This window comes from Brachyhypopomus gauderio, chromosome 18 (genome assembly GCF_052324685.1).
Source record: "Brachyhypopomus gauderio isolate BG-103 chromosome 18, BGAUD_0.2, whole genome shotgun sequence".
Taxonomy (NCBI): Eukaryota; Metazoa; Chordata; class Actinopteri; order Gymnotiformes; family Hypopomidae; genus Brachyhypopomus; species Brachyhypopomus gauderio.
Window position 1 is genome coordinate 10,140,425 of NC_135228.1, and position 20,050 is coordinate 10,160,474.

The following is a 20,050-nucleotide window of genomic DNA, read 5'->3' on the forward strand; positions in this document are numbered from 1 at the left end:
AAGACACGATAACATGAGCACCGAGCGATTCTACGCAGACACAGGTAACATGCAACAACAGACTATTCACACACATAAAAAACCTTAGACACTAGAATGCAAACATACAATGAAACATAGATTATGACAGAACATACATAGATAGAAGATGGAAACAAGAAGTAACATCGAAACAAAACATAGGATCAGGAAGGAGTATGTTAGGCCCAGACACAAGAATGAGTCTTACGAAGCCTAAAACCATATTGAGCTTTCAAAGACACTGACCAACAACCAGGAGAGGCTCCAGGACACAAGACTTAAATACATTCATTGTCAAGGGTAAACTGGAAACAGGTGGTTGAAATGAGGTGGAAACACAAACAAGGACATGACTAATGAAATAAAACAACAATCTTGGTAATACATAAACGACGACATGACTGACAGCTGGTGGCTGAGCTAACTTTGACACATGCTGACCATGGCACATGGTGGTGGCCAAAGCACAGTGGTTTAATTTTAATTACAGGTCACCAAGGCAGTGAAAGGTGGGGGCTAAAGGTTAACCACTGTGTTCATGCGCAAAAAAACAAATTTAAAAAACTGCAGGCAGAGGCCCCTGGAACGTAATGGGGGTGGGAACTTCCAAGGTCCTGCGTGAGTGGAGAACAGAGCACACAAGATAAATAGTACAGCTTTGAAACTACCTAATCATTACTGGTGCCGTGCCTTTTAAATATATATTCTTCTCCCTCTCTCTCTCTCTCTCTCTCTCTCTCTCTCTCTCTCTCTCTCTCTCTCTCTCTCTCTCTCTCTATATATATATATATATATATGTTAGGCCCAGACACCACCAGCCACTTGATTGTGCACTATACTATACAATCTAAACAATATATATACAATCTTATATATATTGTTTAGATTGTATAGTATAGTACACAATCAAGTGGCTGGTGGTTTTGGGTTATATATGTATACACACATTTATTTACAGGACGTTTTCTTATTTAAAAGAAAGTATTGAGACATGAGTCAATGTGGGTTAAAATATTAACCAGCAGTAGTTAATGCAATGGTTAACAGCAATCAACTGCTCTATATTTATCACGTTTATGCAAACGTGGGTTTGGTAAGTTTGAATCTCCTGTTTCGGTCCCCCAAATAATTCTGATTGTTGGTCAGCCTTACAGAGAACCAACAAACTTTTAAAAGCTTAAACGATTTAGTTATTATTGTATGTGAGGGTGTATAGCATTAAGGTAATTTAGAGATACACAAATGACCAAAATTCTAAGTTGAGACATAATGGATGGGAAGAAATGTTAAACTAGTTACTTTGATATCTGTCTACATCACTAGTGTAATGTTTTTTATGACCAGTAACGTCAACGGCGTTGTAACGACAGGAAAAGTAATTAATTATATTATCCCGTTAATGACAAAATGACGCCGTTACCTAACGCCGTTATTTTTAACGGCGTTATTCGCAACACTGGTAAACAGTGACAAAATATGGAGCTCTTTACAACTAGTGCAACATTTTTATTTTTCAGAAATAAAGTAAGTAAATTGTACTCCATCACCCAGGGCATTAGTACACTTCAGAAATTTAGCAAGAGGTCAACATAAAAAAATAAATTTTTTAAGTGCAGTTTTATCCCCAAGAAACTGAATCAGATACGCGACTAAACTGAAAATACACTTTTAAAAGATAACAGTAGATGGCAGCATACCTGCATTTATATGCCTGCTGGACAACTTTACTATAAATTAGCTGCATATGCCTAACAGATTGCTCTCTTTGGGCTTATCAGTTCATTGTATGATAGGCTAAAGTTTATGCACGTTTAATCACAGTGTAGGAAGATGATCAATTATGTGGTTTGTGACACAAATAATCAAAAGAACTGATTTCATACTTTATATTTGTTCTTTGAAGAATATGCACTGGGATTTTTTTTGGAAAAGAGAGTATATTTCACATCTGGCTTATATCAATGCACTATACATCCAAATTCTTAAAAGAAATTAAGGCAGGCTACAACTGTAGGCTACAGATTACAGAATGCATCATCTATGGTTTTTGCAAAAAACAGGGAACATGCATGCTTACCAGTGGCATGCACAGACATTTTGGGGGGCAAGTGCTTTTTTTTTGGGGGGGGGGGGGGGGGGGGGGGGGGGCACTTTTTAGCGCAAATAAAAAAAAACTACAAGCACATGCTGAATAAAATTTGACTTTTATTTGTCGCATTCTCTAAACGTGAGTTTTCAATAGAAAAAAGTCTCACAGCCAACTGATATAATTCATATCCAATATTAACTATATACAGTAGGGGTGACCTGCAATAGTCGCTGATTCGACTATAGTCGACTATACCCCCATAGTCGAATGTACCAACTGCATGGGGGTGCCCAAGGATGCAGCTAAGCATTAGTTGTTACATGAAATGTCTTTGTTTTCGTTATATATAGCCTTTTGTCAAATAAAATCATCCTAATCTAATTTCTGTTAATAAATATTTAAAAATGATGTTTGCGCATTAACAATAGGCATCTTCCTTACTACACATTAATAAATCACACCCTGCAGTTGCACAATCCAAATGAGCGGAGCTGAACACGCTACAGGATCAGCATCTGCCGAGATTATAATGGCTACTAAAAAACTTCAAAAGTATTTTGAGAAAGATAAAGATGAATCGAACAAAGTAAAGTGCAAGTTACGTCATCAACGTCTTTCATTCGCACGACAACAACCAACATGGCATACCATTTAAAATGCGTAAGGCGAAAAAAAAACAGTTCAGCCGTTTGTCGTGTTGGTCGTGTTGTCTCGTCGCATCTCGGCAAGTAGGTCTATACATTTTTTTGTTGTTGTTTGCTTTTTAAACCCCATTACCTGCTTTACTTTTATTTATTTTTTGCTGTTGTGTTGCAATTCTTTTATATTTTCAGGCAGGCATGTTTTATTTAAAATATTTTTGACATTATGCACAGTGCCTGTCTGACAATTCGATATGCGCACTGACGGTTAATGTTCTCTAACGTTTTATTAAAAAATAAATAAGTAAATAAATAAAAGCTGAATAAAGCCAACCTACCATGTTTATTCATTTATCTGAGTGTTTTAGGTATTTACTTTGAAGTGGAAAAAAGTCTTGAATGAGAATGGGATCCCGTTTAAGGTGCTCTAGATTTAAAAAACCCGATTCGACTATTAGTCGACTAAAGGGAAAATCTGACGAATCAGATTCGACTAGGAAAATCCTTAGTTGAATACACCTCTAATATACAGTAATGTCCTTCAGTTAACTTCTGTTTACCCTCCACTGTCTGCAGGCCTTGTTGCATATATTTTGCAATTTAAATCAATATAGGCCTACAATTAAGACAGTAAAAAGACCAAAAAGTAGGAGAAGGAGTTATAGGCTACTGCAGGGGTGCCCACAAGTTTTCAGCTTGCGAGCTACTTATAAGATGACCAAGTCAGAAAGATCTACCGGGGGGGGGGGGGGGGGGGGGGGGGGGGGTTGTGAGGTGGCGAACGAATTTGTTGAGCGGATTGCAGATTGGCTACAGTGAATGTCAATCCAAATACAATCGTCGGTGCAGATGTGCGATTCATCTACTACTTTTTAATGTGACGAGATCTACGCACATTCCTTCGCGATCGACCGTTCGACGTAATGAGCACCCCTGGGCTACTGAGTGTTTTCATTACATGAATGCAAATGGGCATTTTTCATGGGGAACTTCCCGTTTCTTCTTTCACAAATGAATGTGTTAATTTATGTTGCCTAACAAAACCTATACAACAGCTTAACACAGATTTGCAAACTCTACCTTAATTATTTGTATGTGGTCGTCCTCACGTTATCTATCATTGATTTGGGCTAGAGTGACTAGTTTATCAGGTGACCAGTCGGCTAAAAATGCTTAGTAGTTTGGTGCTGTATGAGACTTTTTACTGCACAAGAAAATGATTTCAGGTTGGGCTTAGAGGGCAAACGGTACAATTTGACTTGACGTGTATGTGACCTGGCTGGTGGGGCACGGGAGAAGAAGTCTATCTGTGACCGTGTGTGCTGTGCTGTGCTGAAGCAGGGTTGCCAGGTCCCGCACAAAATATGTGTAAAACCCGCCCTTCAGAAGCCTAAACTAGGAGATACCCGTCGCTGCAGAAGCAAAAGTCCAGGGGGTGGAGCTGGATCTTAGATCCAACTCCTCCCACCGTCGTGTTTGCATTGGTCTAAAGTAATTGCACTATGCAGAGTTGTATCAGATCAGCCATTCCAAATCACCGTTGTCGTCCTAAATTGCTATTCTTATTTACTCACATGCCGTTCATTTGTGAACAATCACGAATGTGAAAGTAGGTTAATAATAAACCAATTTTCATCTTGCTAATGCTAGTAACTAGTTTCCTTTGGTGATTATACTAAATCTGACTGTTTCTGTTTGCACGAACAACCACTGTTAAGTTTATCCCACCCAGCAACATGTTGTTGAAAAGACGTTGAAAAAAGGTCAATGCTATACGTTGAAACTACATTCATTTTTAATTGAAAGTGAAAGGTGAAAAGACGTCTTTTTCAAGTGGTTGAAAAGACGTTCATGTGAGAACGTATATTCTACGTACATTTTTGGTAGAAAGTGAAAGGTGAAAAGACGTCTTTTTCAAGTGGTTGAAAAGACGTTGACATGAGAACGTATATTCTACGTACATTTTCAAGACAAATTATTCAATACTAAGAAATACAACAAGGGCATAGAATCAAGGCTGTAATGCTTGGGAACAGGGAGGGGCCGTGACAACTGCAAGTTTAAATAATATTTATTGGCGAAAACACAACAGGAGATAACACGCGATAACACTAACACTGAAACAAACTAACATGAAAGCACAACCAAACACACTTAAGAGAAATAAATTGGGATAAAATCAGGGTGTTGTGGTCTGGTAGCCCCCACCTCCCGCCCTGCCAGGAGCATGTTTTAGGTGGTCTCCCACAGCTCTGCGGATTTCAAAATCTGTGGCCTTGCCATCCCATTTCTTGACAGCAGCTGAAACATAAAGAGATACGGATCAGTTGTGCTGTAACACTTACATAGTTGAACACTAAATTTCAGATCTTCAAAGGCGGACTAAATAAAAATGTTGGAATATTAAACATGTAAATTCAGGTCAATTTTCAGAAATATAAGCCCCAAATATTCAGTTTTTGTCAGCTATGATTACTTTTTGTAACTTAGCTAGCTAGGTTAGCTAATGCTAATTTACCTCAGACTCCACCAAGTGGTTAACAAATGCTGCAACGGACTCTACTAAAACCGTCACACTCACTTTCTTAGTGAACCATTTTAATAACTCACGTCACATATATTAAAATCACTAGCAAAAACTTCAGTCAAATACATATTTCTTATTTATTATATAAAAATAAATTATATAATTACTCACACTGTTCAGTTGTGTTCGGGCGCTCCGTCGAAATAACGCGTTGGAATCGGTCAGCTGTTATTCCAGAAGACCCCACCCCTCTTCTGCTCCTCGCCCAAACATTGACTTTTGAGTGACCGGTCAGTCAAAACAAGCCACTCTGGCGTGCTCTCTCCTGAAATTCTGTCACGAACGAGGATTTCCTCAAAACTCCTACAATGTTTGAATTTTTCGAACAGCAATGATTAGTTCAAAAGTTTTCAGAAAGACTAATTTAGGTTTCTACACGTTTTCACCAGTCTTCTTTTTAACGGCTGTGTTAGGGCTACGTTTGGTCTGAAACAGACGTCATATCTTGGGTTAAATTTGAACCAAATCAGACGGACGAGACACAGCCCAATTTTCAACGTCTGTTTTTGGGCTAAATGCAGGCCATGACGGGCCGACCAGATTTAGCCCAAAAAACAACGTCCATAGGACGTCTGGTGCTGGGTGGGATCTAATCTAGGTGTCTAAGTAAGTAACGGTATAAACTGATGTTAGCTAAACAGAATACAGATGTATTAAATACTTATGTATGTTGTGTTCTTCATATTGGACATAAACTTTTAAAGTAATTCGTGTTTGCTGTAGTTACTTAAAATTTGTAATGGTTGTGCTGTTCGGTACCGCATGGACACATTGAGAGGGATTGTTATTCAGTAGTGTGTGCATGTAACGGCCATGATCCTCATTAACCAGTTCACTGAAAAACTTCACAACAATTAATATAATGCTATTTATATTTTTCCATCCATCTATAGATGCATATCACGGTTTTGAAAAAAGGACAGATTTTCAGTTGTGCAGTGCACTACTTGTTGCAATAAATACCACACACCTGCACACCTGAAGTGTACCGTCCTAACAAAAAGAGTATTTTTTATTAAAGGTAAAAAAAATGAAATAGTACATATTTAACAAATGTACTGTACTTTATTATGTTGGCAATCACAGATCATTATTCCTGTCCACTTTTATGTTTTCTTGTAAACTTAAAAAAACGTGTATTGTGTTATTTAAATAACATTCAAAGAACATTTTGATCTTTAAACGGTAAAAGGGTGAATTTATTGGATTTCTATTTCCTGGTCAGAAAAACGTAAGCGATATGTAGGAGGAGTTGGATTAGATGCAGCTCCGCCCCCAGGACGGACCAAAAGAAACTATGGACGGTGGGAGGAGTTGGATTTAGGTGGCGAGTGTGTAAAATGGAGACAAATTAAGTATTATATCGTGCTCAATTCTTAGTGTTGACTTGTAACTTCCGCAGTAGCCCAACTCAAAAGTAGCCCAAAAAACAGCACCCCGTGACCCCAGAATTTTTACCCGCGGCAGGATTTTCAAACAGGCCCAATTTGGCGTGAAAACCGTGAACCTGGCAACTCTGTGCTGAAGACGCTTCCTTTCACTCGCTGAACTGAACTGCTGCTGCAGCGCATCTGGTGTTAAAGGAAGAGAGAGCTCGGGTGTGTGCGAGGTGGTGGCTCATTTTAGGGCATTGTTTTTAATCGCTCAGGTTTTCAAAAGATAATTTCAAACCGGCCTCAGTAAAATGATAAAAAAAAAACCCGAAGTTTCAAAAGGGCACTTTCGTTGATAAAGGGCAGAGTTGGTGGTGCTTTAGCACTATGTGTGCACGCCACTGATGCTTACGTAAAGTGCCACTTGGTACCTTTAAGATAAATAAATTTTTAAAAAGATTTGTTTTTTAAGCTATTAATGTGAAAGCATGTCTGTACATTTTACGCCACCTGACTGTCTTAAGTATCTGCATACCTAACAATAGAAGGCAGACAACAGACATAAAGGAAGTGCTCCAATTAAACCTCTTGACAGGATGATGAAACAAGCACTGAACGTGGATATAAATCCTCAGCTGGTCATATCTGGTGACTATAATGTTCTAGGTCAACATGAACAATATGAAGCTCTCTCCCTCACTGCTTATAGCATGTAGAGCCAAAACACTGTGGAGTTCTATTGCTCTGGAAGTTAATACACTGTATATTCAAGACCACTATGTATTAAGCTTTGGGTCATGACCTAAACAAATCTTTCAAGAAAAGAGCAAAGTTGAAGCCAAAACAGATGCAATCTAGCTATTTGGTAAAGTTGATAACGTTGTTTGATGAAATTTGCAAAAAAAAAAAGAAAAAAACAAAAGATTTTAAAATCCTGTGTGATTGCAGAATTGCATGTCTGTTTAGCTTGAAGACTGCCTGGACATGCCCCTTATCTTAGCCAGTAAAAAAGTATAAACTCAAAAGAACAACTGTATTCCAATACAGTGCAAACTTCTGAGTTCTGGATGGCACCCTAACATGAGTCAACAGTGGTAGAGGGGCGAAGAGCTTGCTGGGGATCAAAAAGGAAAATGAGACCAGCTGCTTCTGGAAACCTGTCCGTCATTCTGTTACGGGTGAAGAACATGCAAAATGGAAAGAAATGCGAGTCTCCAAATGAAGAATTGAATTAAACCAAACTGAATATAATTATGTCCATTCAAAATGCAAACCACAACAAAATTAAATACTAAATATTCACATTACAGATTCACATTCACACATTACTCAGTGAATCCAAGCCGCAAATTATTTCCCATTGATTGTGCAGCCATTGCTCTTGTATTTGAACATCTGAAGATTTTGTGGAGATCCATCCAGCTGTTCAGATCAGCTCCAGCTCCTCTCACCTCTTTAGAGGATGTGAAAAAGTGGACAGAGAAAGACACCAATGGTCACAAGAGCAATTTTTTGTCCAACCTGCCATCCAGTGTTGTTTTTATGCTGATACATGTCATTCATTTTAAAGGCAAGTTCACTTTTCACAGAAAACACATGTGAAAGATAACATAAAAAACAATATTTTACTAAGATGCAACTGTACTGTGGAACTGTCATGGCATTGTATTGACACTGCAAATCAAGGCAATGAGTACCATTCAGTTTGCCTCATACATCTGGTGGTTGCCTTACTTTAATATAAATATCCCATTTTTATTTTCTATATGTGTCATGGTAGGTCATGGACACCACCAGAGGGCGCGCACACACACCCCCTCTATAACACGCACGCCCACAACCACACGGAGCACACCCTCTCAGTTCCGGACACTCCTACCATCCCAATCACCGGAGTACTGACACCTGTCACATAATCAAGGTTTGAGGTGTATTTTTTCCCACAGGTCGTGCTGTCCAGTGCTGCGCATTCAGCCTGCACCCTCACCTTGCACCGTGGGAGAGACCTGCTCTGTAGTCAAACTATTCGAACTCCATTTGTCATTCTTTATTCATTCTCTTCATTTACATTTTTGTTTATGTGTTTATCCTGCCTTGTGGCCTGAGTATTTAAGTTAAGATTCATGGATAATAAAACAAGTCACCCTCAGCCTCAGCCTCCTGCTGCTTCTGTCCCAGCATCACAATATGGTTATGAAAGAAAAGCATATTCTATATTCTATGCCTAGTAAATGTTGACATGTGAAAGAACAGGTTAAAACAAAATTGTCTTTGCAATGCTGCACGGGCTTGTGTACAGGCTTTGTATGATTGAACCCTTAGGCCTTCAGGGGAGTAGAAGCCCCGCTTTGAGCCATGCTTTACTGCCAAGCATCTTTTCCATGTCAAACAACAGTCCTCTGTAAAAGTTCACATGATGATGGGATCCAAATATCCACTCAGCATGTTTGTGGATGGGGAGTTCAGCACACAGGTAGTTTAGCTTTATTTAAACTCAGTGACTTTTTTTACTCTGGATTAGATCTTTTATAAGGCACATTGCTGGCAAATTATATTTCCTCCTGTACTTTTGTTTCTTTTCTTGTATCCCCAGCACAGCGTATTTCTATTTTGCCTCTCTTCTAAAAAACTACACACACTGTATTACACTGTACACTTAGTGTCCTAAGTAGATCTCATACTTATGCATTACCACTCCTCTCTGATGTAGAGGTCTGCACTGCAAAGTACCACATTCTGACTATGTAATGAATCTTGTCTTCCCCAGGTGAAACCAAACAAATTATAATGACTCACTTGATTTCAACTGATCTGAATTCCTTGACCCGTCTAGGTTGCACATTTCCCTTTTCAGGGGAACACAAGTTTTCTGGTAGTCATGCCAATGCCATCACAGACTCTGTTAACAGCAGCTGCCAATCTAAACATCTTAGATATTTCTGAACATCTTCCAAGTGAAACCTCCATGCTTGTCAAACTGCCCAAGAGAATATAAACAGGATTTGAAAGAAGCGCTCACAAGCATGGGTAAGAAACAAGCTTACTCAATATTTGTTTGACTGACCAATCCAGTTTGTATCCTCTTGTAAAATAGGTTTAAGAAAGCTTTGCTCCTTTTTCCCACAGCAAAATAAAGTTTGCACTGCAGTTTGAGGCAAGCTAAGAAGCGAACTGCAGACGTTTTCTCCTGTATGTTGATTTTGGTCTCATACCAAAACAGGCCTGGGTGATCTGTTCAGCGGATCTGGCCTGTCTGGAATCGCGGCTGGCCCACTGTTGGTCTCCAGTGTGCAGCACACCTCCAGTACTGAGCTGAGTGAGAAAGAAATGGAGGCTTCAGCTGCTGCCTCAGTCTCACTCATGCGCGCAGTTCCCATATTCGTCGTCAACATGCCGTAGCGAACGATGCATCTTGGACGCTCCTCTTCCTTATCATGGTCACCAACCCAAATCCGAGCTAAGCGATGACCCAGAAATTGCGAGTTGGACGGTAACCAACGTGCCGAGCAATTCACCACAGAACGACCCATACTGGGATAACATGCTCCATATGTCTGGCATGAGTGAGGAGATGGAGCGTCTCCTCAAACACTAGTGGGGAGCATGACTCAGCAGATATGTGGATCTGTCCCTACTGCATACTGCATCCATGTTTTACATAGGGCCATTAAAATGTGGATCAGTGACAGCTGATGTGCATAATACATAATGAGATCAGCCATAAGATTAATCTGCACTTGATAATAATATTCAAGCTGTCCTATGACTTTTCCTAGAACTCCAAAGTGCAGTTTTATAGAACGGGACAATGTATGGACATTAATCTCAGATATGACTCATCACACTTTTCAGATTGGCTCAGCACATTGTTTCTTTTGTTTCTCTACCAGAACTGCATGTTGTCATTTGGTCGAGATGATAATCTTTACTCCCTCATGAAAAATGGTGAGAAGGTTCAATAAATTGTAGCAATTAAAATGACGTTTATATGAATGCATGGAACGTTATGCCCTGCATGTCCACCATGTCGGCGCTCACTGCGAAGCTAAATCTATTTGCTATTTGTAATTAGCTTTACTTCACAAACGCGGCGATCCTAGTATCAGAGCTAAAGCTCAACATTAGCTTGCTAGATAAAAATCAGATCGCCGCACTCCTACCTACCAATAACAACATAAAGAGTGATCTGTGGTTCAGTGCAGCAAGAAGAGGACTGCTGTCTAAGTTTGTAATATGCTGGTGGTGAATGATAAAGATACTTACTGAATCTGCTACAACACAGTCATGCTAGCGTGTGTGTGTGTGTGTGTGTGTGTGTGTGTGTGTGTGTGTGTGTGCTCACAATGCTGCCTCGGGGACAGCAGGGGTGCTGGGAATCAATTTAGGGCAGGGGTGTCAAACTCATGGTGTGGGGGCTGCATACAACTTAATCAGATCTCTAGGGGCCCAGACCAGTAGCTAAACTCATTCCAAAATTACATGGAACTAACAATAAGTCCACTTTTTTCTTTGTATTAGTGCAAAGATTATAAAAATCTTTGAATTGTCCTTTACTAAATAAATTATGAACAATTCTTACTTTTACTTTTTACTCTTTAAGAAAAGTATGTGCAAAAGCAACACTTTTACTCAGTTAAACATTTAGGTGCATTATGCATAAAAACTGATCACAGTGACATTTTCCACATCTGGGAAGCAAATTCTGAACACATGAACTTTCCATTTTTTTTTTAAATCCGACACTCTGTGTCCACTTTTCTCTTTTTTGACAAAGACATTTCACTTAAGAGGGTGCCTTATGGTGTGATTTTTGTTTCAATAGTTCCACAAAAGCAAAAGTAAATCCAAGAGCTGAAAGTATATGTTATGAATGCAAAACAGAAAAAAATATATCAAAAGTATATATTTTTTATATAATTGGTTATTTGAAACTTATTTTCGTTTGCATTTTGACAAGTTTTTGGTTCCATTGTTTTTGTTTTTTTGGATTTTCCCAGTAAGGTCTTTTGCTTCTGGAATCTCTCTTTGCTTCTGGTTCGTTTTTTGCTTCTGACTTTTGGAACACATTTCACGTGTGGGAGGGTCTTAGATGAAGGCGTTCCTCTGCAATCTCCATTGGTCACTGATTCCGGACTGACACAGAGCTCTGAGACCGCCTCTGGGACCAAGCCACGCCCACCCCACCAGCCTCCCAGCGTTTTCAAGCATGGCGGAACGCGGTGGTTCTGTTTCACAGTAGCATGTAAACTAAGTTTTACCATAAAGGTTTATACAAAGGTTATAATTAATTGGTAAATGGTCTGTAGATATTGCAAATGTACACTGTATAATAACTACATTAAGCATAGCAGTTAATATTTAGCACACTTCACCAGCGCGAGCTTTTTAAAATTTTAGTGAACTGGATGCAGGCATGAAAATCTGTCACCTTGCGGCAAAATTAGCCGTTTTGAAGTTTTCATATTTTGTGGTAAAACAAACTCTTATGAAAAATAGGTAGATAGTAAAATAAGAAACAAGATTTTTTTGTAGTTCTAAATGATGAACCCTGGTATTTTTTACACTCATTTTTGCCGCTGATGTTATTTATTGGTTCATTAAGATATAATGGTTTTGACTGAGCCATCTGGAATGGCGAAAGCGGCTCGCGTTTACGGATCTGGCTCCATATATTGACAAGACAGGTCAATATTTTTCAGCGCGACATTACCGTGAGAGAAGTCAACAGGGAAGAGCGTGTTTAAAGCTAGCCTTTAAATTATTTTTAATTTATTCGCTGCTGTAGCTTCTGTCACCGTTTTGCTACATTCACAATAGTAGCGACTAGTTACTCGCTCCTCCTGGATCATTCGCTAGCGTCCCTGCGGGTCTAAAGTGAGAAGGAAACTAATCCGCACTCTGCGTTTCAATGGACTACTCTTCTTACTCCCACCCCTCCAAGTTAAAATCTTTTTGTTTTTATCTCTGAGTCGGACAGTGTCTGAATGTCATGTCTGACATGTATTGTGTTTAGTATCTCTATGTTCAATGGTTCAATAAATATTGTTCACTTCTTAATAAAATATGGACAGCACAAGATGCATGTGATGTGTGTTTGTGTGTGGTACCTGCAGAACACTGAAAAACAGTGTGAGTGAACAAAGCTGGTTGTATATAGGGTGGCCACTTTTCAGTATTGCTTTAATTTTGGTATTTGGCTTTAATTTTGGTATTTTTTACTATTATGGATTTTACTATATTTGGCATCACCTCTCGTACACCAGCTGCCCCCCACCCCCCGTCCGTCGCCATACCAGATATTGCAAATACTCATATTTCTTCCACACATCAACATTCTCTCTATCCAGTTCACTAAAATTTTAAAAAGCTCGTGCTGGTGAGCATGCTTAATGTAGTTATTATACAGTGTACATTTGCAATATCTACAGACCATTTACCAATTAATTATAACCTTTGTATAAACCTTTATGGTAAAACTTAGTTTACATGCTACTGTGAAACAGAACCACCGCGTTCCGCCATGTTTGAAAACGCTGGGAGGCTGGTGGGGTGGGCGTGGCTTGGTCCCAGAGGTGGTCTCAGAGCTCTGTGTCTGTCCGGAATCAGTGACCAATGGAGATTGCAGAGGAACGCCTTCATCTAAGACCCTCCCACACGTGAAATGTGTTCCAAAAGTCAGAAGCAAAAAACGAACCAGAAGCAAAGAGAGATTCCAGAAGCAAAAGACCTTACTGGGAAAATCCAAAAAAACAAAAACAATGGAACCAAAAACTTGTCAAAATGCAAACGAAAATAAGTTTCAAATAACCAATTATATAAAAAATATATACTTTTGATATATTTTTTTCTGTTTTGCATTCATAACATATACTTTCTGCTCTTGGATTTACTTTAGCTTTTGTGGAACTATTGAAACAAAAATCACTCCATAGTGCCTGGGTCAACAGAAAAAGCGGCTAAAGCGATAGAACTGACTAAATCACGCCCCTGGCGGACAATACAGGAACTGCAGATTTTAAATAAAATGCAGTTTATTCTTTTTTAATAATGCTTGTTTATTATATCCGGGCTGGACTAAACCCCCTGTCGGGCCGTATGTCTGACACTCCTGATTTAGAGGTACACGGGTAGGCTTTACCCTTTACCAGTAATACAGATTTTTCACACAAGCTAGCAACAGTAGCTACTGCAATTTTGTACCTTCAAAGCGAGTAGTAAGGTCTTAACGTCAGCAGGGGCGGGATTGAACAGCTGTGGGGGAAAGCGTTCTCATCTGTTGGCGGGGCAGTTGGCGTGGGCAGCGGTGCACAGAGAAGGCATTTACGAGACAGCTGAAAACAGGTTAGTTTACAGCACCCCACAAATGAATGCAAACAGTCCCATTTCAAAAAACTGACCTCGCTTTGTCTCTGCAGCGCATTAAGTCGTTTTGATCAAAGCTAAATGACGTTGAGCATAATTGCACATAATTGCTAACGTGCAAGCAAAGGGCGTTCGTTTATTTCTTTATATTAACGTGAAGGAACCGATGGAACAGTACTGTGAATACACTTATTTTAATGCACTATTATTTGAATGCATTATTTTTCTATTTATTTTCTGCTTTGCTTTCCACGAGGAACTGAGAGCACGTTTGCGCATATACTGTAAGGACAATGGACTGCTTTGATATTTTCATAAGTCATTTAAAACTTGTGAAACAATAAAGTGAAACAATGGAGCTACATCCAAACACGACCAAACCAAGTCAAAGTTGGCATCGTTGTAGCCATGTTGTTTCTAATATTGATCTATTGTCGACTGGGATTTATAAAACAAATTCTGTGTATAAAGAATTTATTGTATATACGTATTTATTGATTAATCTAGCACTATTTAAGGACCGTTTTGAGATACAATGGGGAAAGCACTTTGTTGGGTGGATGAGCTGGAAGAGAGGGAACTGGGTGTGGTGTCTACTTCAGTGATGGATGTTCTTTATGCTCCCAGCAGGAAACTCTTCAACAGCTTTAATGACAACCACATGTGCTGTAGAAAAAAGGTGGTGTGTGTGTGTGTGTGTGTGTGTGTGTGTGTGTGTGTGTGTGTGTGTGTGTGTGAGTGTGTGTGTGTGTGAGTGTGTGTGTGTGTGTGTGTGTGTGTGTGTGTGTGTGCGCGCACGCACGCGCGCATGCGCTTATGTGCTCTTTTGGAAAATATCAACCCCACCTTAAATTTGTTTCTAAATATCAAAATTGCATAAACATTGATCATTGACAATTATCTTATTTAATCACATGCAGAAGTGAATGTCCTGTCAATATTACACCTTTTTGTTAATCTACAAATTTCTAATACATAGACAATGATTAAAATATTTAGACAGTGGGCACAGTGCTTAAAGATTAAGTGTTTATCCCTTTCCATGTATATAATGTCCCTTTCTAACTGCTTGTCTCTACCCCTCCCATCAACACACACACAAACACAGTGTATACTGACCTGCCTATGAATTGCATTCATGTGGATTTGTCAAAGAAAGTAAGACAAACCACAGATCAAGATAAAAAACGAGCTATGTGTACTGTGTATGTGGACCGAGCTATGTGTACTGTATGAAGGTTAACTGCACTCAGTGATGCAGGTTAACTGTGCATTGTCTCAAAAGTGTTTCTCTGTGTAGAGCATCTCCTTCTCTTTCTCATAATGAAGAGGATCGTCTTTCTACTGGGTCTCTGGGGTCTTATCTCCCTCTGCCATGCTCAACTGGTAAGACTTCTACCCCATCTCCCTTAAGACCTACATTACTCATCTTCCACATTCCTACAGTCTCCTCCGTAACCGTCGCACTTCTCTCTCAGTCAGAAGCAGAAGAAGGTGGCGATGAGGAAGTGGTTGACCTCTTTACCACACCACGCACCAGGCTGGCTGCCTCTACCTCCGACTTTGGCTACAACCTTTTCCGTCAGCTGGCCGCCCGTGACCCAAAAGCCAGTGTCCTCCTGTCCCCCTTGAGCATCTCGGCAGCCTTCACACAGCTCTCCATGGGTGAGCCTTGCCTTTTGGAACTGTAAGTTTGACCAAGGAAACCCAAACAAAAGTAAGCTGCATACAGCGCCAGTCAAATTGTTCGTTTTCTTTTGCAAGTTGAGCAAAAAGTGAATACCGCACAGCCATAATAATGAGTAATGGCTGAGCTATGTTGCAAATCTGACCACAGGTGTGACATTGGAAGTAATACCATGCTGTATGTGAACACTTGGTTTTGTTTATGCGTTTTCAGGAGCATCTGAGCAAGCGGAGAAGCAGCTGTACCGAGTTCTGCGCTACCACTCCCTGCAAGACACCGAGATCCACAATACTCTGCGAGACTTGCTGGCCTCTCTCCGATCATCCACCAAAGGGTTTAAATCTGTAGAGCGTCTCCTTCTGGCCAGGAGTGAGTACGCTTAAGAGTGTGGGGGAGAAATGTGGTCGCTGTCAGTTTTGAGAATAGCGATATTGTTGAGCATAAATTGTGGGTATTATCTTGAGAAGGGGTGTGTACATGTATGTTTTTATAATAAATATGCCTACAATTATTTATGTATGTTTATATATAATTGCTTTTCTTTTGAGGGCTGCGTCTTATGCCGGAGTATCTCAACGCCGTAGAGAAGCAGTATGGCGAACGGCCTCAGGTACTATTGGGTGGGCCCCGAGACCTCAAGTCTGTTAATGAATGGTTCAAACAGCAGACCGGTGGTAAAGTGGACCGTGTGCTTGCAACTCCCTTGACACGTAACTCACTCATGGTCCCTGTCGGAGCTTCATACTTCAAAGGTAAATCTATTTTAAGTCAGGTCAAATGTATTCATGCACCATTTTTACAACTCATTCTCACAAAGCAGCTTTACAAATGTCTAGATCCAAGTCCCCAGTAGACAAGCCAAATGTGGCAAGGAAAAATTCCCTAAGAACACGCGGAAGAAATCTTAAAAAGAACCAGAGTCTAAACCCATCTAGTCCAGGAACAACCCAGGAACAGCTTCCCAGTCAGTGTAGAACTTTCCTGATGTTCTGAGGGGGGAGGGGGGCATTTATTTAATGTTTCAGGCAAATTAAAAAATGCTTAAAACAATTGAGAAATACACAAGTCTTATAGGTCCATGAATCATCCAACACATTTTCTGAATTAAAAATGTATTATCTCAGTAATGCTGTAACCATGATGCTCATTGGTAATATTATGTTGAATGCATGAGAGCTAATTGATGTCTCCCTGTAAAATTCTGCATTCACAAAAGACAACGAACGACAAGGAGTGACATCAGAACATGATTTACTTCGTAGGAAAATGGATAACAAGGTTCGGTAAGACAGGTCAGATGGAGGACTTCCAGTTGGATGGAGCAGCACCAGCTCGTGTTGCTATGATGCAGCAGGACCATTACCCAGTGAAGATGGGCATGGACTCGGACCTCAGCTGCACAGTAAATTCATAAGAAGCTCTTTTGTGACACACATAAAAAACATGATGGTGATGTTTTTTAGAATTTTAGAACATTAGTTATATTACCACGTTTGGGAAATGCTGCTATCAAGTGGACTTTGGCTCAGTCCCACTGGGGCACCAGCCTATATACTCACTATAGGACATAGCAGGATATTTTGTGTTTTGGTGATAGCTTGGCTCATATGCTTATCATGTCCCGAGTTACGATGTTTCGTGGTTACGACACATCTCCCATTTACTGCATGGGTTAAAGTTCTCCGTCACTACGACGGATTTCCGTCATTTGATTTTTTTGGGGAAAAAATCCGTCAAATCATAATAAACCACACACGCGCGTGCTATCTGTTTTGTGGCCGAAATATTATTCTCACTGGCGCTCATCAGCGCTGGATGGATGACGGCGGTGTCATTTGATTGACTTGCGGTTCATTCCGCCTTCAGATTTGCGGACAGTAGAAAAGTTTTTACCCCCCTCCTGCCTGGCGTGACCGTAGTGCGCGACTCTGTACACCTGCGCGAATGGCGGAGGCTACTTGCTGCATCACATTCTTTTTGCAGTGTTGTCCGAAGCGATATGTGGTAGTATAAAGAAACACCCCTCAAAAACAGGGGAATGAACATTTACCTGACCAATTTTAATGTTGCAGTAGTGCTGGAATTTAGGCTAAAGTACTTTAAAATGCTTGAAATTGTAACGGGTTGAGCCACCGCGATTACGTCATTTTCGGCGTGCGGACCCTCGCGCTGCTCACGCCACTCGTGCTGCGTCAAGTATAAAGGCTTAAACCAGGCTTAACATGGATGGTGTTGTTCTGTTTGTATTTAAAAGCTCTATCCAGTGGTGTGATTTAAATTTGCCATTTTTGGACATTTAATTTTTTTGTAACATACCTACTTAAAGCAGGTAATCTTACGGCTTATGTTTTTGCGATGGTGAATCTGATAAAAACGAGAGATTCATACCTTTTAAAACTCACCAGGATTCACTAAATTTGACTTGATCTTTAAATCATTTTCTGGAAGAGGACCCCCAGATAACTCCCATTAAATACACATTTATGTACATTTATTGCTCAGATGTTCATTCTCTTTTCTCTCCTTACACAGGCTGTTTAGATAAATATACTTTATAAATGTGTTTTTGTGTAGAATTAGGCAAAAGAGGCCAACTACACCACATTTTCAGTAATTGCTGGCATTGTCTTTTGCCAGGAAAAATTTTCAGTCAAATGAAAATTTCTTGCTTTAACCCATGATTTACTGTATAAAGCCTTGTTTTGAAGTGGTTTTGCATTGTAAACGTCATAACGCAAACTTCGTGTTTGGTGTGTGCAGCGGAAAATACACAGTTACATGGTTACTGTGTTAGGATAGGTGATAGGATAGGATAAGTGTTTACATTGTGTTATTTATGTACAGTATGCATGTATGTTCTGACTTACACCGAAAATCGGTTTACAACGCAATGTAGGAACGGATCAACGTCGTAAGTCGAGGACCCCCTGTGTGTCCACAAATACACATACACATGTCTTTTTACATGAATGCATCCTGATTCTTTGCCTCCCTGTCTGCTCTCCTTGTTTCCTTGTAGATAGCGCAGGTGCCCATGGAAGGCGATGTGAGCATGTACTTTTTCCTGCCCGATGAAGTGACTCAGAACCTGACTTTGGTGGAGGAAGCCCTCACGTCTGAGTTTGTACAGGATCTGGCCAACACTCTCCACCCTGCACAGGTGCAGCTCACCCTGCCTGTGCTCAAACTCGCATACAGCACGGACCTGCTGGGCTTCCTCTCCAGCTTAGGTGAGGTTCACACATCACTCCAGTGGTCTTCAGCCGGGGATTTCTTGTCGCTGTCCTTCCATGACATCCTGTTCCTTTGGTTTACAATCCAGTGCTCTTTTTTTTTTACATGGACTCAGCTCAAGAGTTATTATCCTGGTTTGAGTTATAAAGATTTCCCCCACCCACTGAGTTGTGGGATTGTAGTCATGAAACTCCCTACTCCTGAGCCAATAAAAGCTGTGCTAAATAATCTGTGTTCACTATGCAACTCCATCTTCCTCTCATTTCCCTTTCTTTCATTATACTGTCGTAATGTTTTTTTATGTATACATTCTCTGTCTTCCTCTTGCTTTCTTTACACCAAGGTCTATCTGAATGGCTGCAAAACACAGGCCTCATCAAAATCAGCACTCAGGCTATCAAGCTAAACACAGTCCGTCACAAGGCTGTCATGGAGACGGCACCAGAGGGCAGCCAGTATGCCAGTGCCACGCCTCCTGGTGCTCGACAGTCATTGGCCCTTTCTTACCGAGTGGACCGCCCCTTCCTCTTCCTGGTTCGAGATGAGCCATCGGGGGCTCTTCTCTTCATTGGCAAGGTATTGAACCCACGTGACCTGGCGAGTGTATGAGAGCAGCACACACACATACACATTTCTATGTAAATGTTGGTATGTCACAGAGCTGCAGGTCTTCACTCTTTAACGTTGGGTTTAAGGTTACATATTTTCAATGCTCCAAACATGACTAATGCATGTATTAGCGCATGTAAATGAATAGTCATTATATCAAAATTGTACCGAAACAATTATACAGAGAACAAAGCATAAAGTAACATTTTCATCACACAGAACGCCCTTTTCCCAAACAAATTTGTTCTGTTTTGTTGACTTCATCACATTTTAAGTACAGCCTCTACATAAAAAGTATATTTTGGTTGTTCCATTTTAGTGTTTTGATCATTTCCAGTCAAATTTTGAGTGCACAAATGCCAAGATCATTTCAGCTGTTGAAAATCCCATTTGTATATTTACCAATCCGAATATGTATATTAAGATGAATAAAAAAAATCAAATTGT

General features: G+C 40.1%; 1 protein-coding gene and 1 pseudogene across 1 annotated transcript; both read left to right on the forward strand.

Annotated features, from left to right (window-relative positions):
* Window positions 1-13: 13 nt before the first annotated feature.
* LOC143481501 (alpha-2-antiplasmin-like) lies at window positions 14-10,456 on the forward strand (annotated as a pseudogene).
* Window positions 10,457-13,895: 3,439 nt separating this feature from the next.
* On the forward strand, window positions 13,896-20,050 carry serpinf1 (serpin peptidase inhibitor, clade F (alpha-2 antiplasmin, pigment epithelium derived factor), member 1). Its single transcript, XM_076980101.1, has 8 exons — window positions 13,896-14,052; window positions 15,374-15,459; window positions 15,552-15,738; window positions 15,974-16,129; window positions 16,309-16,512; window positions 17,023-17,162; window positions 18,780-18,990; window positions 19,338-20,050. Exons 2-8 carry the CDS (start codon window positions 15,397-15,399, stop codon window positions 19,601-19,603), a joined length of 1,227 nt encoding a protein of 408 aa, XP_076836216.1. The 5' UTR covers window positions 13,896-14,052; window positions 15,374-15,396; the 3' UTR covers window positions 19,604-20,050.